The 27,833-nt window shown below is 44.5% G+C and overlaps 1 protein-coding gene across 1 annotated transcript in view; it reads right to left on the bottom strand.

Annotated features, from left to right (window-relative positions):
• Positions 1 to 17,394, bottom strand: part of LOC123481508 (E3 ubiquitin-protein ligase HERC2-like) — a 63,173-nt gene extending 45,779 nt beyond the window's left edge. The window contains exons 1-4 of the mRNA XM_045205832.1: positions 17,302 to 17,394; positions 10,916 to 11,025; positions 8,527 to 8,620; positions 5,707 to 5,838 (exon numbers count right to left, since the gene is read on the bottom strand). Coding sequence (XP_045061767.1) covers positions 5,707 to 5,838; positions 8,527 to 8,620; positions 10,916 to 10,987 — 298 coding nt within the window. The 5' untranslated portion in view covers positions 10,988 to 11,025; positions 17,302 to 17,394. The remainder of the gene's footprint in view (positions 1 to 5,706; positions 5,839 to 8,526; positions 8,621 to 10,915; positions 11,026 to 17,301) is intronic.
• Between the last annotated feature and the right edge of the window lie 10,439 nt (positions 17,395 to 27,833).

Genomic DNA, 27,833 nt, shown 5'->3' with positions numbered 1-27,833 from the left:
AGCATGGTGGTGGCTGCATCATGTTATGGTTCAGTCTGCTTTCCAACAGACACTGGGAGATGAATTCACCTTTCAGCAGGACAATAACCTAAAACACAAGGCCAAATATACACTGGAGTTGCTTACCAAGAAGACAGTGAATGTTCCTGAGTGGCCGAGTTAGTTTTGACTTAAATCTACTTGAAAATGTATGGCAAGACCTGAAAATGGTTGTCTAGCAACGATCAACAAACAATTTGACAGTGAAGAATTTTGAAAATACAAATGTGCAAATATTCAATCCAGAATATATTATTAAATATTATTAATATTATTTCACAATCCATGTGTGCAAAACTCTTAAAGAGACATACCCAGAAAGACTCACAGCTGTAATCGCTGCCAAAGGCGATTCTAACATGTATTGACTCAGGGGTGTGAATACTTATGTAAATGAGACATTTCTGTATTTCATTTTCAATAAATGTCTAAAAACATGTTTTTGCTTTGTCATTGATGTCATTTTGAATTCAGGCTGTAACACAACAACATGTGGAATACGTCCAGGGTGTGGATACTTTCAGAAGGCCCTGTAGCTCTACCTAATTGATAGTTTTAGTAGTCGGTAATAAGCGGTCCTGAAAGGATGCCTAATGTACTTGTAATAACTAGTCAAATGACTCTGCAGCATACTATCTCAAAGACAGGACAGTATGGGGAGCACAGAGATAACGTTAGAGGGTTGGCTGCCTGCTACTGCCTGAGCAGAGATTAGATGACGACTTCAAGGAATGGAAAACAAAGTCCTCCAAAAAAATAAATATATATATATACACACATATACATACACACACAACTGAAATATGGTATTATTTAATAGTAATTTCCTATTTTTCTACTGATGTCTACCAATGTGGACCTGGTAGAGACAATTGAATGTTCACTATTTTTGGCTTTGGAATTTCCATTAAAAAGCTCAGAAAATCCTTTTAATGTCATTATTTTGTAATAACCGAACCGACCTCAAAAAGCACTAATGGCAAGTCTACAGTACAGGACTATAATCAGGACAGGAGAGAACAGGAGCCACCCGGCTGGGCTGGTCCAGGCAAGGACTCCCACCTCCAAGTGCTTAATGCGTATCTCCTGCAGCCAGACATACACCACCATGCTGCCACACCCAGCCAGACATACACCACCATGCTGCCACACCCAGCCAGACATACACCACCATGCTGCCACACCCAGCCAGACATACACCACCATGCTGCCACACCCAGCCAGACATACACCACCATGCTGCCACACCCAGCCAGACATACACCACCATGCTGCCACACCCAGCCAGACATACACCACCATGCTGCCACACCCAGCCAGACATACACCACCATGCTGCCACACCCAGCCAGACATACACCACCATGCTGCCACACCCAGCCAGACATACACCACCATGCTGCCACACCCAGCCAGACATACACCACCATGCTGCCACACCCAGCCAGACATACACCACCATGCTGCCACACCCAGCCAGACATACACCACCATGCTGCCACACCCAGCCAGACATACACCACCATGCTGCCACACCCAGCCAGACATACACCACCATGCTGCCACACCCAGCCAGACATACACCACCATGCTGCCACACCCAGCCAGACATACACCACCATGCTGCCACACCCATGGAGGGTAAACAGAAACAGAAGCCGAAAGAGAGGCCGACATTTTGTATTTGTATTTATTATGGATCCCCATTAGTTCCTGCCAAGGCAGCAGCTACTCTTCCTGGGTTTATTATGGATCCCCATTAGTTCCTGCCAAGGCAGCAGCTACTCTTCCTGGGGTTTATTATGGATCCCCATTAGTTCCTGCCAAGGCAGCAGCTACTCTTCCTGGGGTTTATTATGGATCCCCATTAGTTCCTGCCAAGGCAGCAGCTACTCTTCCTGGGGTTTATTATGGATCCCCATTAGTTCCTGCCAAGGCAGCAGCTACTCTTCCTGGGGTTTATTATGGATCCCCATTAGTTCCTGCCAAGGCAGCAGCTACTCTTCCTGGGGTTTATTATGGATCAATAATGTCAAAAGCTGCACTGAAGTCTAACAAAACAGATTATGTTCGATAATGTCAAAAGCTGAAGTCTAACAAAACAGCTCCAACAATCTTATTATCATCAACTTCTTTCAGCCAATCATCAGTCATGTCATGTCAATTTCAGCCAATCATCAGTCATGTTGAGTGCCCTTCCCTATAAGCTTGCTGAAAGTCAGTTGATCATTTGTTTACCGTGAAATGGCATTGTATCTGGTCAAACACTAAGGGTTGGTAGCATGCTGATTGGTCGGCTGTTTGAGCCAGTAAAGGGTGCTTTGATATTCTTGGGTAGCAGAATGACTTTGGCGTCCCTCCAGGCTTGAGGGCACACACTTTCCTGGAGGCTTAGATTGAAGATATGGCAAATAGGAGTGGCAATATTGTCTGCTATTATCCTCAGTAATTGTCCATCCAAGTTGTCAGACCCAAGTGGCTTGTCATTGTTGATAGACAACCATTTTTTCACCTCTTCCACACTCACTTTACGGAATTCAAAATTACAATTCTTGTCTTTCATAATTTGGTCAGTTATGCATGGACGTGGAGGCTTAGAAGTTGTTGTTGGCATGTCATGCCTAAGTTTGATAATACTCCAATGAAAAAATAATTAAAGTAGTTGGCAATATCAGCGGGTTTTGTGATGAAAGAGCCATCTGATTCAATGAATGATGATGAGTTTGCCTTTTTGCCCAAAATGTTATTTAAGGTGCTCCAAAGCTTTTTACTATCATACTTTATATAATTTATGTTTGTTTCTTAGTACAGTTTTCTTCTTTTTGTTTAGTTTAGTTACATGGCAAACATTTACAGTATGTTTGCCGATCAGCTGTGCAGCCAGACTTGTTTGCCATTCCTTTTGCCTCGTCCCTTTCTGTTGATGTTATCTGTTACTAGCAAGTTATCAATTTCATGAACCTTGTTTCTTAGGCTGCATATTAGGCTGAAATTAGCCAACTACCTCACCCCCATATTGTTATTTATTTTGCTAATTTGCACCCCAGTATCTCTATTTGCACATCATCTTCTGCACATCTATCATTCCAGTGTTAATACTAAATTGTAACTATTTTGCACTATGGCCTATTTATTGCCTTACCTCCATAACTTACTACATTCGCACACACTGTATATAGATTTTCTATTGTGTTATTGACTGTACGTTTTGTTTATTCCATATGTAACTCTGTGTTGTTGTTTTTAATCGCACTGCTTTGCTTTATCGTGGCCAGGTCGCAGTTGTAAATGAGAACTTGTTCTCAACTGGCTTACCTGGTTAAATAAAGGTGAAATAAAAATAAATAAAATAATGTGGGGTTGGGGGATAGGACCACCCAGCATAGCAACGGGCTGGGGTTGGGGGGGTAGGACTACCCAGCATAGCAACGGGCTGGGGTTGGGGGATAGGACTACCCAGCATAGCAACGGGCTGGGGGGTAGGACTACCCAGCATAGCAACGGGCTGGGGTTGGAGGGGTACCTAGAGTAAACACTGCCCTATGGTCTGTCCAGTCATTTGATGGTCTGTCCAGTCATTTGATGGTCTGTCCGGTTATTTGATGGTCTGTCCAGTCATTTGATGGTCTGTCCAGTCATTTGATGGTCAGTCCAGTCATTTGATGGTCTGTCCAGTCATTTGATGGTCTGTCCAGTCATTTGATGGTCTGTCCAGTCATTTGATGGTCTGTCCGGTCATTTGATGGTCTGTCCAGTCATTTGATGGTCTGTCCAGTCATTTGATGGTCAGTCCAGTCATTTGATGGTCTGTCCGGTCATTTGATGGTCTGTCCAGTCATTTGATGGTCTGTCCAGTCATTTGATGGTCTGTCCGGTCATTTGATGGTCTGTCCAGTCATTTGATGGTCTGTCCAGTCATTTGATGGTCTGTCCAGTCATTTGATGGTCTGTCCGGTCATTTGATGGTCTGTCCAGTCATTTGATGGTCTGTCCAGTCATTTGATGGTCAGTCCAGTCATTTGATGGTCTGTCCGGTTATTTGATGGTCTGTCCGGTTATTTGATGGTCTGTCCAGTCATTTGATGGTCTGTCCGGTTATTTGATAGTTAGTCCAGTCACACCTCGCATGCCAGGAGAGGCACACTCAAACCACACCAGCAGAAGGCCAGTCTGACTTGATATATAGGGGACAGCCAGGTGGGGAAAGGGTCACTATTCCAATATCTCAGTCAATATCTTTGTGACCGACCGCCTTGATTCAGTCTTATGTAGCCACATTTGAAATGGTGTTGTTTTACATTGGATAAAAGCAGAGACACATAGCTATAAAATGGTATATCATACACTGCATTTAAGGGAACAATGGGAAAGTAATTCTGCTTTGAAAGTTGATAAACTTGTACTCTCACTTTTGAGAAAATGGCCTTTGAATGTTTTGGCACCCATTAAGCATTGTCCACACCCTCTTAAGCTTTAGCCCCACCCATCTCGTTTCGCTCTCGGAGCGTACACTTGACACTCTGGCTGATGAGTAGGGTTGAGCCGAGCGTTCTGACCTCACAACGGCAGTCAAGCACCCAAGCTAACTGGCTAACATTGGCTAGCTTGCTAGCTACTTCCAGACACAAAATTGGGATTATGGTTAATTGTTTGCCTCTGGAGAACATGGAAACAGCCTAACCAGCTCTGCTGGGAGGGTGTTCTCTCATTTAATAAGAGAACACCCCACTGACCATTGTACTCGCCCTAGCAGAGCATTTTAGGCTGTTTTTATGTTATCCAGAGCGTTGGTGACTGTAACTGTGCTGCTGGCAACAATTTAATTAAGTTTTTTTGCCGACGTTTACTGACACCGGCCATATTCAACGGGTGTTGTGCGTTCGTAAATTCACCAGTTATTCTGCGCTCTGGCATACTCAGACTGAATTTACGAATGCACCCGAAATGGTTACCTGCATAGTGGAGTATTTTGTTAAGACAAGTAGCTAGCTAGCTAGGTAAACAATGAACCATAATCTCAACTCATGACGTTACTACCCTGCATGAATCGTCAGGTAGCTAACATTAGGCTCTAACTAGCCAAGCAAATGGCTCTGAAATATGAATAATAAGATCATACAAGTAACGTTAGTTAGCGAGCCAGCCAGCTATCGTTAGCTAGCTAGCTAACAGTACACTTTAACTTGAAATGAAACCACTTAGTCAAAATTAGAAACTTGTAATATCTGAAAATGTAGCTAGCTAGACTATCTTACCCGTATACATCATGCATGATGGACACGTCTCCCTCTCTGTCACGGATGCCATGGTTGCCCTTAGTTTGAAGATGTAATCCGGAGACAGCTGTTTTCTCCATCTCTTTAGCTATCATACTCTAATTCCACTCATGTCAAAACTCGACATTTAGAAATGGAGAGTCCAACACAGCACTGCATTTTAACATTACACCTCTGGCCTTGTTTACAAAACTAAAAGCAGCTGCAATGTCTGACATCGGAACTGCTATTAGCAAGAGATCCATTATTTAAAACCATGAATCAGACACAAACAGCAGCCTACAAGCAGTAAGTAGGTTGTAGACTCAAGTGAAGTCAAGTCATAATTTACTTATTGTTGTTTACTCCTAATCAGCTCTGTCCAGGTGTTTACTAAACAGATCCCACCCACCTGGCTGCCGCCCCCAGTCCCACGTCTCGATGATGGAGTGATGGACAGACGTCGACACGTCTTCCTCTTCCTTCTTCTCTTTGTCGTTGGATTCATCCTTCTTCTGAGCACCGAAGCAATCAGTGCAGTCTTCTGAAGGGAGAGGACAGACATTCACAGCATTACAGAACCATCACCTTTATCTCCTCGCATCCTAGCATCCTAGCTCCTAGACAAACAGTACATCCAGGGTTCTCCCCTGGCTTCTTTAACAAGGTGGTGCTGATGAGTGATGTGATGGGGAGGCCCGGAGGGGGGGGCTTTGGAGTCAGAGATTTGTTGTTATTTTTTAAACATATGTAACTGCCATTTCCTGCAATCAAGAGCCTTAAATGATAACAAATAAAGCAGCAAACACAGTGATTTAGTGCAAATGAATTATTTAATTTCATTAATATTTTTCACAGTATTTTTCCTAGAATGATACTAGTAATTTCATTTTTCAACAGAACAGGGACCACAGGTATGACGGCAAGATCACAGTGTGTTCACATATTGTGCGCATGCGGGGGGGGGTCAGGTGTGAGCGTTTTGCCACAGTTTTTTCAGGTTTTCGCTGTCAGAATCTAACTTTTTTCCATTGAAAAACAACCAAATTGAATGTTTTAAAAGTACACAACAATGCTAAAACCACATCAGGAGACCACTTTTGAGGACTGGGAAACATCTAAAGACATGTTTATTTTTTAGTGTAGTTACCCTTTAATTCAAGTGCCCGTGCATCTAGGTAGCTGTGTTTCTGTAGCACACACGTGATGGAGTTTGCAAAACTAATGGCCACTGGATTGATCGAAATAATCATGATATCATTCTGCCAGGTAGGCATAGGCTACTTTGTCGCTAGTTAACATTTTATTGGGAAGGTTTCTGGGAAAGTTAGTCCGGTTATCATTACAGCGCTTTATTGATTCCTGTTCCATATTTTTGGTGTGCGCCGCTGCTAAATGAATGCAGGGGAAACACTGACGAAGCCCTTCTCATGGTTAGTTTAACTAAAGCCAGATACTCTATCAACTAGGAGTTGAGGAATAAATAATACTAGAATGGAAAGCTGGGATCAAATCCTCCCATCAAACCTGTGTTTTTCCTGCAGTTGCATTTAGAATTGTTGCTTAATGACTGGGCTTATCAGAACACGTTTCTCTTCACGCATCAACCAGCTGTTGGATGAGTTGCGCGCTCTCACTGCCGGACAGGTGATATTCTGGTAAACCTAGGCTATTTGTGCATGCGATAAATAAACGACATAGCGAAATACAGACTACATAATTACTGGAGCACATCGGCCACTATGGCAACTCAATAACCTGGACATCCCAGGCCTGGTTGGCGAATATCAGCTGATACCACGGCTCGCTGGGACAAAGATCCATATCCCCTTGTAGCATAAGTTTCTTTATTTTGATCATATGGAACGACATGAAACATTGCACAATTATAATATACAGTACCAGTCAAAAGTTTGGACACACCTATTCATTCCAGGGTTTTTCTTTAATTTTTGTATTTTCCACATTGTAGAATAATAATAAAGACATCAAAACTATGAAATAACACATATGGAATCATGTAGTAACCAAAAAAGTGTTAAACAAATCAAAATATTTTATATTTGAGATTCTTCAAATAGCCACCCTTTGCCTTGATGACAGCTTTGCAGAGTTCAAGTAACAGACACATCTCAACATCAACTGTTCAGAGGAGACTGCGTGAATCAGGCCTTCATGGTCGAATTGCTGCAAAGAAACCACTACTAAAGGACTCCAATAAGAAGAAGAGACCTGCTTGGGCCAAGAAACACGAGCAATGGACATTAGACCGGTGGAAATCTGTCCTTTGGTCTGGAGTCCAAATTTGAGATTTTTGGTTCCAACCGCCGTGTCTTTGTGAGACGCAGAGTAGATGAATGGATGATCTCCGCATGTGTGGTTCCCACCGTGAAGCATGGAGGAGGTGGTGTGATGGTTTGGGGGTGCTTTGCTGGTGACACTGTCTGTGATATATTTAGAATTCAAGGCACACTTAACCAGCATGGCTACCACAGCATTCTGCAGCGATACGCCATCCCATCTGGTTTGGGCTTAGTGGGACTATCATTTGTTTTTCAACAGGACATTGACCCAACACACCTCCAGGCTGTGTAAGGGCTATTTGACCAAGGAGAGTGATAGAATCCTGCATCAGATGACCTGGCCTCCACAATCACCCGACCTCAACCCAATTGAGATGGTTTGGGATGAGTTGGACCGCAGAGTGAAGGAAAAGCAGCCAACAAGTGCTCAGCATATGTGGGAACTCCTTCAAGACTGCTGGAAAAGCATTCCAGGTGAAGCTGGTTGAGAGAATGCCAAGAGTGTGCAAAGCTGTCATCAAGGCAAAGGGTGCCTACTTTGAAGAATCTCAAATATAAAATATATTTAGATTTGTTTAACACTTTTCTGGTTGTGTTATTTCATAGTTTTGATATCTTCACTATTATTCAACAATGTAGAAAATATTAAAAATAAAGAAAATCCTTGAATGAGTAGGTGTGTCCAAACCTTTGACTGGTACAGTATATTAGAAACGCATGGCATTTTCAGGCTTGTAGTTTTTCACAGTGGAAGGTGATTGCTCTGAAAGGTTTACATAGTCAAAAAGATGGTGCAGCCCCCCTCTTACATTCCTGGGGGAGAACCCTGAAAATCTTAACACTCAAAAAAAAAATACTAATATATTTAAAGGTTCAGGGGTATTGTAGTCATGAAAAGGTACAGGGTAGATGGGTATTGTAGTTTCTACCTGGGTGAGCCGATTCTTCTCCATTGAAGGTGATCTCTTCATCCTTCACCATCTCATTCCACATCTCACTCAGCCCCTCTGGAGAGAACACTCGCTGCCATAGGAAAAGACATCAATTTAGGGTTTATACCAAGCCTTACACAACATACACAGTCAGAACAACAACCAGGAAGGGCGTCCTGGTCTAGTCTAGTGCACTATATAGAGAATAAGGTGGCAGTAGTATTCTTGTATTTTACTGAAGCAAGAGGCCAACATGGAGCGGGTTTATTCTTGGACAGATCGATAAAGCCTCTTGTTCTTAAAGAACAAGATTTGGACCATGTCAATATCCCAAATATATTAAAGGCTACAGCAGGTTCACCAACAGTCTGTCAAACATCCGGTTTGAAAATACTAGAAGTTACTGAATTAACAGTGTGCCATAACAATTCTGGAATACTGCGCAATCAAATGATCCTCTGACAGACTTACAGCACAGTTTGATGTGCCTGCTTGAGAGTCTATTTGTCAATGAGTGTAGAAATCTAGGCTTCCCCTACTCACATTGCTTCATAAAAGTAATCCAATAACTATTGACTAAATGGACAAACAGCCAAAACAGGCTTTCAAAGAGTCAGGTTTCACTGTCAATAACATGGCATGCTAACATCCAAGCCATGTGTAGGACAGGGAGGAGCGTGCCAAATGGCACCCTATTCCCTATATAGTGCACTACTTCTGATCAGAGCCCTATAGGCCTACATACGAAGGGTAATATAAGGCTGCCATTTGGGAAGCAACCTCGGACATCATTGAGAGCTGCCTGTCTAATTATGGCAACAAGCATTTAGGAAAATACTTATGCAACACTAGCTCGAATGTCTTGAAGAAAAACAAACACATAAACACACACATCACATTGCATCACTTCACACCGTCAGCTTGAAAGTTTAAAGGGATACCTCTGGATTTTGTCAATGAGGCCATTTAGCCAACTCTGCTAGCAGATACCCATAGCCAACTCTGCTAGCAGATACCCATAGCCAACTCTGCTAGCAGATACCCATAGACTTCCAGTCATTGCTCTAACGTTCATCTGACTCTGGGTCAGTAGATAAAGGGCTCCATCTGACTCTGGGTCAGTAGATAAAGGGCTCCATCTGACTCTGGGTCAGTAGATAAAGGGCTCCATCTGACTCTGGGTCAGTAGATAAAGGGCTCCATCTGACTCTGGGTCAGTAGATAAAGGGCTCCATCTGACTCTGGGTCAGTAGATAAAGGGCTCCATCTGACTCTGGGTCAGTAGATAAAGGGCTCCATCTGACTCTGGGTCAGTAGATAAAGGGCTCCATCTGACTCTGGGTCAGTAGATAAAGGGCTCCATCTGACTCTGGGTCAGTAGATAAAGGGCTCCATCTGACTCTGGGTCAGTAGATAAAGGGCTCCATCTGACTCTGGGTCAGTAGATAAAGGGCTCCATCTGACTCTGGGTCAGTAGATAAAGGGCTCCATCTGACTCTGGGTCAGTAGATAAAGGGCTCCATCTGACTCTGGGTCAGTAGATAAAGGGCTTCATCTGACTCTGGGCCAGTAGATAAAGGGCATCATTGCCAAAACCCCAAAGTATCCATTTAAACTGCAGTGGACCCAATACTGGAGTATCCCTTTAAACTGCAGTGGACCCAATACTGGAGTTCTGCACCTTGCTTCGATCAAAACCAGCATGAACCTAGCTAACATGCTGGCAAACACGGTAAGACCACCACATTACTGATTTGATTTGAATCAATGTCATCATTTATCTTTAACATATTGGAAATAGAACAGAATGGTTGAGAAAGAGCAATTCATCATTACCACAACCGGGTTAACTGAAGCTAATCTTCCATCCGAGATCATAGGCCCAGTCAGTCTCAGTTGATTACTCCAAAATACAGAAGAGAACTGAAACTGTACATAATAAACCTCAGCAAGACTAATCAGCTGTTTGTGTGGGGGCCTACACACCCAGTAGCTTTATAGGAGGAGAGGGGTTGGCGACCCATGCAGGGTGTTCATCTCTAGGCAAGCACACCATTTACATTTACATTTAAGTCATTTAGCAGACGCTCTTATCCAGAGCCACTTACAGGAGCTCAATTAGGGTTAAGTGCCTTGCTCAAGGGCACATCGACGGATTTTTCACCTAGTCGGCTCGGGGATTAGAACCAGCGACCTTTCGGTTACTGGCACAACGCTCTTAACCACTAAGCTACCTGCACATCTACCTCCATGTTCAAGGCTTTAAAATAATGTTGTGTCAACATGGTGTTTGTAAGAACTAAAATTATCATCACTGTTTCATTGTACAATAGGCCTACTTTCCAGCCAAGAGTTTTCATGGCAGTGAAGTGGGCAGTGGTCTTACCTGCAGGTCGATCTTCAGCCATTTGTCATGGAACCTCAGTTGGGCATCTAGGGTAAAATACGGAGTAGGCATATTTCCGTTTTCTCTCCTGGCTGCAAACGCACCGAGCCCTATGAAGAGAACAAATAATTAAAACAAAAATCTGAATAGGGCCTCAGTACATCAGCAGCTAGCTATCTGTGACATTTAAAGCCTGTTTCCTAGGTGACGATGCTCAGCTAGCTAACATGTTAGCAAGCTAGCTATGTTTGTAACAAGGGCAGGACTATTTTTAACAATTAAAATCATTATTTTGTGGGGGCCAATGTTAGTAAACTGTTGCATAATGCCAGCAACATAGAGAAGCGATATCTGGGTTAACGAAATGGCGTAACTAGCTGGCGAGCTAGGTAGCTGATGAAGCTAGCACGCAATGTGGTTAGCCGTTTGTCTAGCCCAAAGGCCAACAGATGCCGATATTGAGTCGTTTCATCTTATTATCGTGGCTGTGTTCGTGTCCCTGAAGCGATTGTAACTTCTTTAGGGAAACAGCCCTAAAATGTTGTAAACAAAACATCATGTTGTCCTATTTTCCAAGCTAAAGCACACAATAGTTTACATACAGCAGGTATTTAAAGGACCAAAGAGTTTGGTCTGCTTCGTGTTAGAATTATTGCGATTCTGGTATCGTCCCGGCCCTAGGAAATAGGGGTACTTTATTTTTTTCTGGGTACTTTCTTTATTAAACACCATCTTCCACCACCACGCTGGCTAATGCCTAGGAATGGAAGTCCCTGATGTTGCGTATCGCGTTAAGTCAAGCAGGTTCCAGCAGTCTGTTGTTTACCCCCTGTCTGAATGCAGGGCGCAACATCAGGAATTAACATTAACCATATGAGTGTATTGCCGGCTGCATACAATGCGTTTGGACAGTAAGATGAAACAACTCAAAACCCGCTTGTTTACAGTCGGGTCGGACAGCATTCCTGTGTATATCCAGGGACGAGAACAAGATGGCGCCAACAGACGTGGTCGCCCTGTTTCTAGCTACTAGCCGACTCTGCAGTATTATTTTTTTTTTCTGTGTTATTTCTTACATTATTTACTCAGAACGTTTCTTGTATTATTACCTACAGCCGGAAATAACTTTTGGATATTAGATCGGTGGTCACTCACTAGAAATTCGACTTCCCTGACCGAGATCCTTTGTTTGAACATCCGGAGGCAGCTCTATTCATCCCAAAACGCTGGCGCTGGATAAGAGATAGGAGTGAGGCCCGAGTCAGACTCAGCAGCCGTCCACCACTTCAGAGTATACTACTCGCTAACGTTCAGTCCCTGGACAATAAAGTAGACGAGCTCAGGGCGAGGATCTCCTTCCAGAGAGACATCAGGGACAGTAACATACTCTGTAGAGATTACCCCATTTGGTTGATTGTTTGGTTGATAGGCTGTTGGTCGACCGATATTTCTTTAGTCGAGCAGTAGCCCCCCCAAAAAAAAAAAATCATGGTGTATAAGACATCTGTCTGATTCGTGCCTGTCTGAGTGGAGGCCATGGGGATGGCACAATCTATCACTAAGACATATTCTACTGAAATTGTATATGGTTATCCTACGTAGGAACAATGGTGCAACTAATAAAAATTATATTATTTTATAACAGATGCGCTTTCTCCCGCGTTTGATAGTGGTTGCTGTCCTTGGTCCTGAAACATCAGTGCGCTGTTGAATTGGCGCCTTTTCCTTGACCATGTTGCTATGTGCATAATAGCAAAGTTAACCAGCTTATTGGTGTTGAGAACAATGTGGTGGAGGTAGCAGCAGAATGAGGAGGTGAGAAAACAGCCATTGCCTTATTGTCTAAGAAAAGTGAGGAGAGAGGAAACCCCAACTTAATTAGGTCTATAATCAATATCCTGTTAGATGTGCCAGGCTTTATAAATCATTAAAAATAAAGAAATAAATCAAATCAATATTGTCATTTAGAGCATTTATTTGCAGAAAATGACAAAGGTCAAAATGACAAAAAATATTCAGTGTTGTCAGACCTCGAATAATGCAAAGAAAATAAGTTCATGTTCATTATTAAACAACACAATACTAATGTTAACTTAGGAAGAGTTCAGAAATCAATATTTGGTGGAATAACCCTGACTTTCAATCACAGCTTTCATGCGTCTTGGCATGCTCTCCACCAGTCTTTCACATTGATGTTGGGTGACTTTATGCCACTCCTGGCGCAAATATTCAAGCAGTTCGGCTTTGTTTGATGGCTTGTGACCATTCATCTTCCTCTTGATCACATTCCATACGTTTTCAATGGGGTTCAGGTCTGGAGATTGGGCTGGCCATGACAGGGTCTTGATCTGGTGGTCCCTCCATCCACACCTTGGTTGACCTGGCTGTGTGGCATGGCGCATTGTCCTGCTGGAAAAACCAATCCTCAGAGTTGGGGAACAATGTCAGAGCAAAAGGAAGCAAGTTTTCTTCCAGGACAACCTTGTACGTGGCTTGATTCATGCGTCCTTCACAAAGACAAATCTGCCCGATTCCAGCCTTGCTGAAGCACCCCCAGATCATCACCGATCCTCCACCAAATTTCACAGTGGGTGCGAGACACTGTGGCTTGTAGGCCTCTCCAGGTCTCCGTCTAACCATTAGACGACCAGGTGTTGGGCAAAGCTGAAAATTGGACTCATCAGAGAAGATTACCTTACTCCAGTCCTCTACGGTCCAATCCTTATGGTCTTTTGCAAACCTCAGCCTGGCTCTTCTTTGCTTCCCATTGATGAAGGGCTTTTTTCTAGCTTTGCACGACTTCAGCCCTGCCCCTTGGAGCCTGTTTCGAACCGTCCTCGCCGTGCACTTCACCCCAGCTGCCGTTTGCCATTCTTTTTGTAGGTCACTTGATGTCATCCTACGGTTGATGAGTGACATTCGAATGAGTCTGTGGTCATCCCGGTCAGTAGAGAGTCATTTACGCCCTCTGCCGGTCTGTAGCTTTGTTGTCCCCAATGTCTGCTGCTTGACCTTGTTCTTATGAACCGCCGTCTTTGAAATTTTAAGGATGGAAGCAACCTGATGCTCACTGTATCCCTCTGCCAGTAAAGCCAGAATTGAACCCTTCTTTTCCTCACTCAAAACTTTCCTTTTCAACTCTTTTGGCATGGTCAATAGTTATTTTTGTATTAATATTACTGTTGAGGTACTATTAGCACTGTTTTTGCCATCCAGCTGGTCCTATTGCAAGAGGATAGTGATGACCACAGCAGTGGTTTTTATACTTTTCCTCGTTAAATAATATTTGGTTCAGGTGATCACCTAATCAGTACCTAATTCAGTAGAATGAGGTGTGCCTGTGTTGGAATTCAACAGACACTGGAATGGAACGGCTGTCATACATGTAGAGATGCTGATTTAAGAAAAATGTGCAGTGGTCTCTTAATTTTTTTCCAGAGCTGTGTATATATATATATATATACAAAAATATAAATAAAACTTCCATGCGCACAAAATGCTTATTTCTCTCAAATGTTGTGCACAAATTTGTTTACTTCCCTGTTAGTGAGCATTTCTCCTTTGCCAAGATAATCCATCCACCTGACAGGTGTGGCATTTCAAAAAGCTGATTAAACAGCATGATCATTACACAGGTGCCGCTTGTGTTGGGGACAATAAAAGGCCACTCTAAAATGTGCAGTTTTGTCACACAACACAATGCCACAGATGTCTCAAGTTGAGGGAGTGTGCAATTGGCATGCTGACTGCAGGAATGTCCAACAGAGCTGTTGGCAGAGAATTGAATGTTAATTTCTCTACCAATGTCGTTTTAGAGAATTTGCCAGTACGTCCAACTGGCCTCACAACCGCAGACCACGTGTAACCACGCCAGCCCAGGACCTCCCCAGACCACGTGTAACCACGCCAGCCCAGGACCTCCCCAGACCACGTGTAACCACGCCAGCCCAGGACCTCCCCAGACCACGTGTAACCACGCCAGCCCAGGACCTCCCCAGACCACGTGTAACCACGCCCAGCCCAGGACCTCCCCAGACCACGTGTAACCACGCCAGCCCAGGACCTCCCCAGACCACGTGTAACCACGCCAGCCCAGGACCTCCCCAGACCACGTGTAACCACGCCAGCCCAGGACCTCCCCAGACCACGTGTAACCACGCCAGCCCAGGACCTCCCCAGACCACGTGTAACCACGCCAGCCCAGGACCTCCCCAGACCACGTGTAACCACGCCAGCCCAGGACCTCCCCAGACCACGTGTAACCACGCCAGCCCAGGACCTCCCCAGACCACGTGTAACCACGCCAGCCCAGGACCTCCCCAGACCACGTGTAACCACGCCAGCCCAGGACCTCCCCAGACCACGTGTAACCACGCCAGCCCAGGACCTCCCCAGACCACGTGTAACCACGCCAGCCCAGGACCTCCCCAGACCACGTGTAACCACACCAGCCCAGGACCTCCCCAGACCACGTGTAACCACGCCCAGCCCAGGACCTCCCCAGACCACGTGTAACCACGCCAGCCCAGGAGCTCCCCAGACCACGTGTAACCACGTCAGCCCAGGACCTCCCCAGACCACGTGTAACCACGCCAGCCCAGGACCTCCCCAGACCACGTGTAACCACGCCAGCCCAGGACCTCCCCAGACCACGTGTAACCACGCCAGCCCAGGACCTCCCCAGACCACGTGTAACCACGCCAGCCCAGGACCTCCCCAGACCACGTGTAACCACGCCAGCCCAGGAGCTCCCCAGACCACGTGTAACCACGCCAGCCCAGGACCTCCCCAGACCACGTGTAACCACGCCAGCCCAGGACCTCCCCAGACCACGTGTAACCACGCCAGCCCAGGACCTCCCCAGACCACGTGTAACCACGCCAGCCCAGGACCTCCCCAGACCACGTGTAACCACGCCAGCCCAGGACCTCCCCAGACCACGTGTAATCACACCAGCCCAGGACCTCCCCAGACCACGTGTAACCACGCCAGCCCAGGACCTCCCCAGACCACGTGTAACCACGCCAGCCCAGGACCTCCCCAGACCACGTGTAACCACGCCAGCCCAGGACCTCCACATCTGGCTTCTTCACCTGCGGGGTCGTCTGAGACCAGCCACCTGGACAGCTGATGAAACTGAGGAGTATTTCTGTCTGTAATAAAGCCCTTTTTGTGGGGAAAAACTCATTCTGATTGGCTGGGCCTGGCTCCCCAGTGGCTGGGCCTATGCCCTCCCAGGCCCACCCATGGCTGCACCCCTGCCCAGTAATGTGAAATCCATAGATTAGGGCCTAATGAATTTATTTCAATTGACTGATTTCTTTAAATGATCTGTAACTCACTAAAATCGTTGCAATTGTTGGGTTTACATTTTTGTTCATATTTATATTCCGGTCTCTGACAATGCTTTTTCCTGATATTTCTTAATTTTTCTGGATTATGTGTTTTTTTTTTTTATTGTATTATTGCTAGGTATTACTGCACTGTTGGACCTAGAAACACAAGCATTTCGCTGCACCTGCAAATCTGTGTATGTGACCAATAAACTATGATTTGAGAAATGCGTTGTACTCCGAATTGTCCCATTATCCCAACTGTTACACCGAAAGATTGAACGACTGCTAGTTTAAGTAAAGTGCAGATATCGTCCTCATGCTAGCTAGCAGTAGCAACAGCAGCCATTATGGGATGTGGGTCGCGTTGAACAACAAAGGAGCTGATTGGCTGACACTGCCATTCCAAAATGGCTGCATTAACTTCTAGCTATTTAGCATGAGGACAAAAAGGACCGTGTTCCGGGAAGAACTAGCTAGCCGTCGTTAAATCTTCTTCTGTAACAGTTGGGATAATTGGACAATTCGGAGAACAAGGCATTTCTCATCCCTGGATTGAGGTACATTTTCCGAGCCATATCTAGCGCCGGCTCCGTGGTGTCTTTATATAATATTCACAGGGATGTTGTCCGACCGTAGGGCAGCTATAAGCAAGCGGTTCGGATCTGCAGGCTAGTGTTTGGCTAGCTAGCTATATTTTATTGACAAATTAAGTCTTCGACAGTAAGACACAGCAATCAACATTGTTCTTAATACCGTTATCGCTACATTTGCAAAGCAAATCTACACTAGTTACCACACACTTGTTTTAGCTACATTTATCTAAACTGTTTGGATACTTGCTGTGTTATCATACTAGCGTTAGTGTTGCAGTTGACCAAATGAGTTTACTTTAGCGCTGCGCTAGGCTAGCTGCATCCAAGCAAGCTACCTAGCTAACGTTAGGTCATAACAAATACACGGACAGAAGCGTTTCACATCCTATACACTCGCCGATGTTGCTCACTTCATCTACATTTATATGACAAATGTATACAATTATGTTGTCCTTACCTGCAAGCTTTTCTTATTATATTCTGGTCCCTCCAGTCCTATCACGGGCTTTGCTGCATTACCAGGTCGTCCATGTTGGACCCATATGATTGACAGCTGAACCATCCAGGGCATCGAAACGGATGACGTAGCTAGACTTTAGCCAGTCACCGGGCCGTGTTCGAATATTTTGCATGCATCCTTCATTCCTCCCTTGCTTCCTTGAAGTAGCCTAATTATTGAACAAACGTTCCCACAACTTTAGAGAACGTTCCCTTAAGAGTCATTAGGTAATTAACTAACGTTTTCATAGTAAAGTTCCCGTGATGTGCAAGGAATGTTTCCAAGAGACAATGACTTATATAATTTTTGATATTCATTGAATGCCACTGACCTCTTATGAATTCCTTCTAACAGTGATTGTGGACCAGATTGGGAACTTCCTGACCTATAACGCAGCCCCTGCTGTAGGGGTCACACCTTTAGGAGCCCTGGGGTGCTGGTTAGGTGAGAGTTATTGTTTGGCATGTTATCATTGAGTGTGTAACTCAAATCACATTTATTTGTCACATGCGCCAAATTCACCTTACAGTGAAATGCTTACTGACAAGCCCTTAACCAACAATGCAGTTTTAAGAAAATAGAGTTAAAATATTTACTAAATAAACTAAAGTAAAAAGTGACACAATAAAATAACAACAATGAGGCTATATACAGGGGGTACCGGTACCGAGTCAATGTGCGGGGGTACAGGTTAGTCGAGGTAATTTGTGCATGTAGGTAGGGGTAAAGTGATTGCATAGATAATAAACTCCTGTTTTGTTTTCCACATGGCAGGAGAATGTAATGCTTTGTGATCCAGGGCTGTACTGGCCTTGATGTCCCGGGGAAGCTGGGCTGGGTGATGTGATGTCCTGGGGAAGCTGGGCTGGGTGATGTGATGTCCCGGGGATGCTGGGCTGGGTGATGTGATGTCCCGGGGAAGCTGGGCTGGGTGATGTGATGTCCCGGGGAAGCTGGGCTGGGTGATGTGATGCTCTGGTTCTGTAGTGCTCATCATTCAGTCCCCTAAATCAGAGGGCGTCACCTCTAGTCTGGATCTGGAGGAGAGGCTGGCTGGCTCAGGTGGGTGGGACCTGGACATGTTTATTAGGTCCCAAATGGTACCCTAGTCCCTATATAGAGCACTACTTTTGACCAGGGCTCTGGTGTAAAGTAGGGAATAAGATGCCATTTATGACGCATACAGTGACTGCTCCTGACTTATATGGTCAGATATGTACATTTCACAATAGTTTTCACATTTTGATTTGTGCAACAGTGTCAAATAGTTCATGTAATTGCCCTCCACAAGAATCCAAGATTGTTGTTGGTGGAGGATGCTGAGAATAATGCTGAGATGAGTCTGTGCTTTCTCTCCATGCAGTGTTTGTAACCTAATGTCTCACTGTGTCTCTCCATGCAGTGTTTGTAACCTAATGTCTCACTGTGTCTCTCCATGCAGTGTTTGTAACCTAATGTCTCACTGTGTCTCTCCATGCAGTGTTTGTAACCTAATGTCTCACTGTGTCTCTCCATGCAGTTTGTAACCTAATGTCTCACTGTGTCTCTCCATGCAGTGTTTGTAACCTATGCCTCGTTGGTGGCCCCAGTTCACGGCTGGTTGTGCTGATGGTGTCGGTGGACCCAGCTCACGGCTGATTGTGCTGACGGTGTCGGTGGCCCCAGTTCACGGCTGGTTGTGCTGACGGTGTCGGTGGACCCAGCTCACGGCTGGTTGTGCTGACGGTGTCGGTGGACCCAGCTCACGGCTGGTTGTGCTGACGGTGTCGGTGGACCCAGCTCACGGCTGATTGTGCTGACGGTGTCGGTGGACCCAGCTCACGGCTGGTTGTGCTGACGGTGTCGGTGGACCCAGCTCACGGCTGATTGTGCTGACGGTGTCGGTGGCCCCAGTTCACGGCACGTCCAACATCAAGGTGTAGAGTACGTATCCATCTGCTTCCTCCTGGGGAGTTTCACAGACCCCAGCAGCAAGGGTCTGGGCCTGGCCACCCAGGATGCCTACAGCGGGGGGCCTTCCAGCAGCCGAGCCCTGGGTCTCTTCCTGGGTCTACTGGGAACCCTGGCCGTCAGCATCCTCATCCAGTTCACCTTCATCAACAAGGCTCAGGAGCACTACAGCTCCAACAAGCCATTTCTTATTGTACTATTTCACTGTAGAGCCCCCAGCCCAGCTCAACCTGCCTTAGACAGCTCCTTTGTCCCACCCCCCATACACGCGGAGACCAACTAAATCGGTGCCTCCAGTGATGCTATCTCTTTCATCGTTACCCAACGCTTAGGTTTACCTCCACTGTACTCATATCCTTCCATATCCTTGTCTGTACATAATGCCCTGAATCTTTTCTACAACGCCCGGAAATCTGCCCCTTTTATTCTCTGTACCCAACGCACTAGAAGACCAGTTCTTAAAGCTTTTAGCCATATCCTTATTCTTGTCCTCCTCTGTTCCTCTGGTGATGTAGAGGCTAACCCAGGCCCTGTAGCCCCCAGTATCACTCCAACTCCCCAGGCGTTATCATTTGTTGACTTCTGTAACTGTAAAAGCCTTGGTTTCTTGCACGTTAAAACATCCGAAGCCTCCTCCCTAAGTTTGAGTTATTCACTGCGTTAGCACACTCCGCCAACCTTGATGTTCTAGCAGTGTCTGAATCCTGGCTTAGGAAGGCCACCAAAAATTCAGAAATGTCCATCCCCAACTACAACATTTTCCATCTAGATAGAACTGCCAAAGGGGGCGGGGTTGCAATCTACTGTAGAGAGAGCCTGCAGAGCGCTATCATACTATCCAGGTCTGTGCCCAAACAGTTTCAGCTTCTACTTCTAAAAATCCACCTTTCCAGAAATAAGTCTCTCACTGTTGCCGCTTGCTACAGACCCCCCTCAGCCCCGAGCTGTGCCCTGAACACCATATGTGAACTGATTGCCCCCCATCTATCCTCAGAGTTCGTACTGCTTGGTGACCTAAACTGGGATATGCTTAACACCCCGGCCAACCTACAATCTTAACTAGATGCCCTCAATCTCACAAAAATTATCAAGGAACCTACCAGGTACAACCCTAAATCTGTAAACCTGGCCCAGGTATCCTGGATGGATATTGACCTCATTCCGTCAGTAGAGGATGCCTGGTTGTTCTTTAAAAGTGCTTTCCTCTCAATCTTAAATAAGCATGCCCCATTCAAAAAATTCAGAACTAAGAACAGATATAGCCCCTGGTTCACCCCAGACTTGACTGCCCTTGACCAGCACAAAAACATCCTGTGGCGTACTGCATTAGCATTGAACAGCCCCCGCGATATGCAACTTTTCAGGGAAGTCAGGAACCAATATACACAATCAGTTAGGAAAGCAAAGGCTAGCTTTTTCAAACAGAAATTTGCATCCTGTAGCACTAACTCCAAAAAGTTTTGGACACTGTAAAGTCCATGGAGAATAAGAACACCTCCTCCCAGCTGCCCACTGCACTGAGGCTAGGAAACACTGACCACCGATAAATCTACAATAATCGAGAATTTCAACAAGCATTTTGCTACGGCTGGCCATGCTTTCCACCTGGCTACCACTACCCCGGCCACCAGCTCTGCACCCTCCGCTGCAACTTGCCCATGCCCCCCCGCTTTTCCTTTACACAAATTCAGACAGCTGATGTTCTGAAAGAGCTGAAAAATCTGGACCCCTACAAATCAGCTGGGCTAGACAATCTGGACCCTTTCTTTCTAAAAATTTGCCGCTGAAATTGTCGCAACCCCTATTACTAGCCTGTTCAACCTCTCTTTCGTAACGTCTGAGATCCCCAGAGATTGGAAAGCTGCCGTGGTCATCCCCCTCTTCAAAGGGGGTGACATTCTAGATCCAAACTGTTACAGACCTATATCCATCCTGCCCTGCCTTTTGGCTGGCCCTCACTACATATTCGTTGCCAAACCCACTGGCTCCAGGTCATCTATAAATCACTGCTAGGCAAATCCCTGTCTTATCTTAGCTCACTGGTCACCATAGCAACACCCACCCGTAGTCTGCGCTCCAGCAGGTATATCTCACTGGTCATCCCCAAAGCCAACACCTCCTTTGGCCGCCATTCCTTCCAGTTCTCTGCTGCCAATGACTGGAACGAACTGCAAAAATCTCTGAAGCTGGAGACTCTTATCTCCCTCATTAACTTTAAGCATCAGTTGTCAGAGCAGCTTACCGATCACTGCACATGTACACAGCCCATCTGAAATTAGCCCACCCAACTACCTCATCCCCATATTGTTATTTATTTTGCTCATTTACACCCCAGTATCTCTATTTGCACATCATCTTCTGCACATCTATCACTCCAGTGTTAATACTAAATTGTAATTATTTTGCACTATGGCCTATTTATTGCCTTACCTCCATAACTTACTACATTTGCACACACTGTATATAGATTTTCTATTGTGTTATTGACTGTACGTTTTGTTTATTCCATATGTAACTCTGTGTTGTTTCTTTTCGCACTGCTTTGCTTTATCTTGGCCAGGTCGCAGTTGTAAATGAGAACTTGTTCTCAACTGGCTTCTTACCTGGTTAAATAAAGATAAAATTAGCCTATCAGAAGCTTCTAAAGCCATAAGTGAAATAATCTGTCTGTAAACAATTGTTGGAAAAATGACTTGTGTCATGCACAAAGTAGATGTCCTAACCGACTTGCCAAAACTATAGTTTGTTAACAAGAAATGTGTGGAGTGGTTGAAAAACAAGTTTTAATGACTCCAACCAAAGTGTATGTAAACTTCCGACTTCAACTGTACTAATTGAGTTTATGTAAACGTCTGACCCACTGGGAATGTGATGAAAGAAATAAAAGCTGAAATAAATCATTCTCTCTACTATTATTCTGACATTTCACAATATCTATCTATCAGTATGTGTATATATATATATATATATATATATATATTATTATTTTTTTGAGCGGATGTCAGGGGGCCGGAACATAATGACAAAACATTTGTAGACTGTAAATTGACCGCAATGTAATATTTGACTAAAACGTAATAATTTCAAACATTGCTTACATTTTGTATATGATCACATAGTGTATATCTCTCTAATCAGTTATCTCTCTAATCAGTTGAGGAACCCTGTATGAAGATATGCAGAAACTGCTTCTCCAATCGAAATCTCTGAGCACACTTGTAGGCGATGCCGACATTAGCTAGCATAGGTCAACATGGTAAAGTTACTTTTTCAATCAAATTCACGCAAGCGGGGACTTTGTCTTCAACCTAGAGTGGGGCCTAGAGAGACGGAAGCAATCTTTATCCATTGAAAGGGTCATCACTAGCCACAAAGTCATAAACCACCTGCCCATTAATAAATTTCTACAGTTTTATTTTAAACCTAACCTTAACCCCACTGCTAACCTTATGCCTAACCCTAATCTTAAATTCAGCCCAAAAAGAAAATTGTTTTAGCCAATTTTGGCTGTGGAATCTAGCTTTGTGGCTAAAGCTAGTGGAAACCCATTGAAAGCAGTGCAGCCAAGCCTGATTTCAAGCAATAACGACACACAGTAAAAAATGTTGAAGTGTTATAGCTCCGGTCCAAATGTTGTGATATACAGTACCAGTAATGCCAAGCATGTGCAAAGCTGTCATCAAGGCAAAGGGTGGCTACTTTGAAGAATCACAAATTTAAAATATATTTTGATTTGTTTAACTATTTTTTTGGTTACTACATGATTCCATATGTGTTATTTCATAGTTTTGATGTCTTCACTATTATTCTACAATGTAGAAAATAGTAAAAAATAAAGAAAAACCCTGGAATGAGTAGGTGTGTCCAAACTTTTGACTGGTACTGTATATTCATGTCATACTCACCAGTCAAGTCCATTACACTCAAATGTTACTTCAACCAGTGAATGCTAGCGATGGCTAGCTATGCTACCGGTCTGTCTTAGTGTTAGCACGTTAATAGCAAACCCTACACACTCTTATTTATTTACATTTTTTAAAAGGGGTTTGCAGTAGGACAGTAGGTTGATAACGATATCACCAAAGTATGTTGAATCAGACATTTCAAACAACATTCATAGCTAATGAGAAAACAGTCATGGTATTTAATTTAAGAGAATGAACTAGATTTAATTTGGTGCGTCAGATTGAGAGATTTTACATCCGTACCCCGGTACGACCCATGTGACCGCAGTGAACTTAACTTGACTTGCCAAACCAAACCCCGCCTTACAACGGAAACTGTTTAAGAACGGAACGAAACGGGAAGGGACCTACCTGAATTTCTCCAATAGAAACTCTCGTTTTTGTTGCAAAACGTTTTCTGTTTGGAGTAAACGGCTTCCTTTGTAAAACATTTTGCAACAGATTAAACGTTTTGCAACAGAATCGGCGTAATGAATACAAGAGCATCAAAACCATCAAAACCGTGATGTACAGTTGAAGTCGGAAGTTTACGTACACCATAGCCAAATACATTTAAACTCAGTTTTTCACAATTTCTGACATTTAATCCTAGTAAAAATTCCCTGTCTTAGGTCAGTTAGGATCACCACTTAATTTTGAGAATGTGAAATGTCAGAATAATAGTAGAGAGAATGATTTATTTCAGCTTTTATTTCTTTCATCACATTCCCAGTGGGTCAGACGTTTACATACTCAATTAGTATTTGGTAGCATTGCATTTAAATTGTTTAACTTGGGTCAAACGTTTCTGGTAGCCTTCCACAAGCTTCCCACAATAAGTTGGGTGAATTTTGGCCCATTCCTCCTGACAGAGCTGGTGTAACTGAGTCAGGTTTGTAGGCCTCCTTGCTCGCACACGCTTTTTCAGTTCTGCCCACAAATGTTCTATAGGATTGAGGTCAGGGCTTTGTGATGGCCACTCCAATACCTTGACTTTGTTGTCCTTAAGCCATTTTGCCACAACTTTGGAAGTATGATTGGGGTCATTGTCCATTTGGAAGACCCATTTGCGACCAAGCTTTAACTTCCTGACTGATGTCTTGAGATAATAATAATAATAATAATAATAATAATAATAATATGCCATTTAGCAGACGCTTTTATCCAAAGCGACTTAGTCATGTGTGCATACATTTTTACGTATGTGTGGTCCCGGGGATTGAACCCACTACCCTGGCGTTACAAGCGCCATGCTCTACCAATTGAGCTACAGAGGACTATTTTGCCACAACTTTGGAAGTATGCTTGGGGTCATTGTCCATTTGGAAGACCCATTTGCGACCAAGCTTTAACTTCCTGACTGATGTCTTGAGATGTTGCTTCAATATATCCACATAATTTTCCTTCCTCATGATACCATCTATTTTGTGAAGTGCACCAGTCCCTCCTGCAGCAAAGCACCCCCACAGCATGATGCTGCCACCCCCGTGCTTCACGTTTGGGATGGTGTTCTTCGGCTTGCAAGCTACCCCCTTTTTCCTCCAAACATAATGATGGTCATTATGGGCAAACAGTTTTATTTTTGTTTCATCAGACCAGAGGACATTTCTCAAAAAAGTACGATCTTTGTCCCCATGTGCAGTTGCAAACCGTAGTCTGGCTTTTTTATGGCGGTTTTGGAGCAGTGGCTTCTTCCTTGCTGAGCGGCCTTTCAGGTTATGTCAATAACATTGTTAGAATGACGCCGGAGAAGATGGCTGCCGTTTTACAGCCCTCTAACCAATTGTACTATTATGTGTGTTTTTCCGCGTTATTTGTAATTTATTCTGTACATAATGTTTCTGCCATCGTCTCTTATAACCAAAAAGAGCTTCTGAATATCAGGACAGCGATTACTCACCTCGTATTGGACGAAGATTTTTTCTTCAAAAAGTCAGACGCGAAGGATATCCTACAGACACCCAACAAGGCCCAAATCCCCGTCATTCGCATGAGAAAGAGACAGAGATATCGTGGACGTAGGTCGGGGTGCCTTGTAAGGATGGTAAGGGTAGGTAACAACACATCTGCCACACTGATCCTCAACGCGGGGGCCCCTCAGGGGTGCGTGCTCAGTCCCCTCCTGTACTCCCTGTTCACCCATGACTGCATGGCCAGGCACGACTCCAACACCATCATTAAGTTTGCCGACGACACAACAGTGGTAGGCCTGATCACCGACAACGATGAGACAGCCTATAGGGAGGAGGTCAGAGTCCTGGCCGTGTAGTCCAGGATAACAACCTCTCCCTCAACATGACCAAGACAAAGGAGATGATTGTGGACTACAGGAAAAAAAAGAGGACTGAGCACGCCCCCATTCTCATCGACAGGGCTGTAGTGGAACAGGTTGAGAGCTTCAAGTTCCTTGGTGTCCACATCACCAACAAACTATCATGGTCCAAACACACCAAGACAGTCGTGAAGAGGGCACGACAACGCCTATTCCCCGTCAGGAGACTGAAAATATTTGGCATGGGTCCTCAGAACCCAAAAAAAATTATACAGCTGCACCATCGAGAGCATCCTGACTGGTTGCATCACCGCCTGGTATGGCAACTGCTCGGTCTCCGACCGCAAGGCACTACAGAGGGTAGTGCGTACGTCCCAGTACATCACTGGGGCCTAGCTTCCTGCCATCCAGGACCTCTATACCAGGCGGTGTCAGAGGAAGGCCCTCAAAATTGTCAAAGACTCCAGCCACCCTAGTCATAGACTGTTCTCTCTGCTACCGCACAGCAAGCGGTCCCGGAGTGCCAAGTCTAGGTCCAAAAGACTTCTCAACAGCTTCTACCCCCAAGCCATAAGACTCCTGAACAGCTAATCATGGCTACCCGGACTATTTGCACTGCCCCCCCCACCCAATCTTTTTACGCTGCTGCTACTCTGTTAATTATTTATGCATAGTCAATTTAACTCTACCCACATGTACATATTACTTCAACTACCTCAACTAGCCGGTGCCCCCGCACATTGACTCTGCACCGGTACCCCCCTGTATATATAGCCTCCCTACTGTTATTTTATTTTACTTCTGCTCTTTTTTTCTCAACACTTTTTTATTAAAAAATAAATGCACTGTTGGTTAAGGGCTGTAAGTAAGCATTTCACTGTCATGTCTGCACCTGTTGTATTCGGCGCATGTGGCCAATAAAATTTGATGTGATATAGGACTCGTTTTGCTGTGGATATAGATACTTTTGTGCCTGTTTCCTCCAGCATTTTCACAAGGTCCTTTGCTGTTGTTCTGGGAATGATTTGCACTTTTCGCACCAAAGTACGTTCATCTCTAGGTGACAGAACGCGTCTCCTTCCTGAGCGGTATGACGGCTGCGTGGTCCCATGGTGTTTATACTTGCGTACTATTGTTTGTATAGATGAACATGGTACCTTCAGGCGTTTGGAAATTGTGCCCAAGGATGAACCAGACTTGTGGAGGTCTACATTTTTTTTTCTGAGGTCTTGGCTGATTTCTTTTGATTTTCCCATGATGTCAAGCAAAGAGGTACTGAGTTTGAAGATAGGCCTTGAAATACATCCACAGGTACACCTCCAATTGACTCAAAAATGTCAATTAGCCTATCAGAAGCTTCTAAAGCCATGACATCATTTTCTGGAATTTGCCAAGTTGATTAAAGACACAGTCAACTTAGTGTATGTAAACTTCTGACACATTGGAATTGTGATACAGTGAATTATAAGTGAAATAATTCAAATTACTTGTGCCATGCACAAAGTAGATGTCCTAACCGACTTGCCAAAACTATAGTTTGTTAACAAGAAATGTGTGTAGTGGCTGAAAAACAGGTTTTAATGACTCCAACCTAAGTGTATGTAAACTTTCGACTTCAACTGTACAGTGGGGAAAAAAAGTATTTAGTCAGCCACCAATTGTGCATGTTCTCTCACTTAAAAAGATGAGAGAGGCCTGAAAAAAAATCCAGAAAATCACATTGTAGGATTTTTAATGAATTTATTTGCAAATTATGGTGGAAAATAAGTATTTGGTCAATAACAAAAGTTTCTCAATACTTTGTTATATACCCTTTGTTGGCAATGACACAGGTCAAACGTTTTCTGTAAGTCTTCACAAGGTTTTCACACACTGTTGCTGGTATTTTGGCCCATTCCTCCATGCAGATCTCCTCTAGAGCAGTGATGTTTTGGGGCTGTCGCTGGGCAACACGGACTTTCAACTCCCCTCCAAAGATTTTCTATGGGGTTGAGATCTGGAGACTGGCTAGGCCACTCCAGGACCTTGAAATGCTTCTTACGAAGCCACTCCTTCGTTGCCCGGGTGGTGTGTTTGGGATCATTGTCATGCTGAAAGACCCCAGCCACGTTTCATCTTCAATGCCCTTGCTGATGGAAGGAGGTTTTCACTCAAAATCTCACGATACATGGCCCCATTCATTCTTTCCTTTACACGGATCAGTCGTCCTGGTCCCTTTGCAGAAAAACAGCCCCAAAGCATGATGTTTCCACCCCCATGCTTCACAGTAGGTATGTTCTTTGGATGCAACTCAGCATTCTTTGTCCTCCAAACACGACGAGTTG

Source organism: Coregonus clupeaformis, chromosome 20, assembly GCF_020615455.1.
Source record: "Coregonus clupeaformis isolate EN_2021a chromosome 20, ASM2061545v1, whole genome shotgun sequence".
In the NCBI taxonomy this organism is placed as follows: Eukaryota; Metazoa; Chordata; class Actinopteri; order Salmoniformes; family Salmonidae; genus Coregonus; species Coregonus clupeaformis.
The sequence above is the reverse complement of the archived record's forward strand: the minus strand, read 5'-3'. Positions and strand labels throughout refer to the sequence as shown.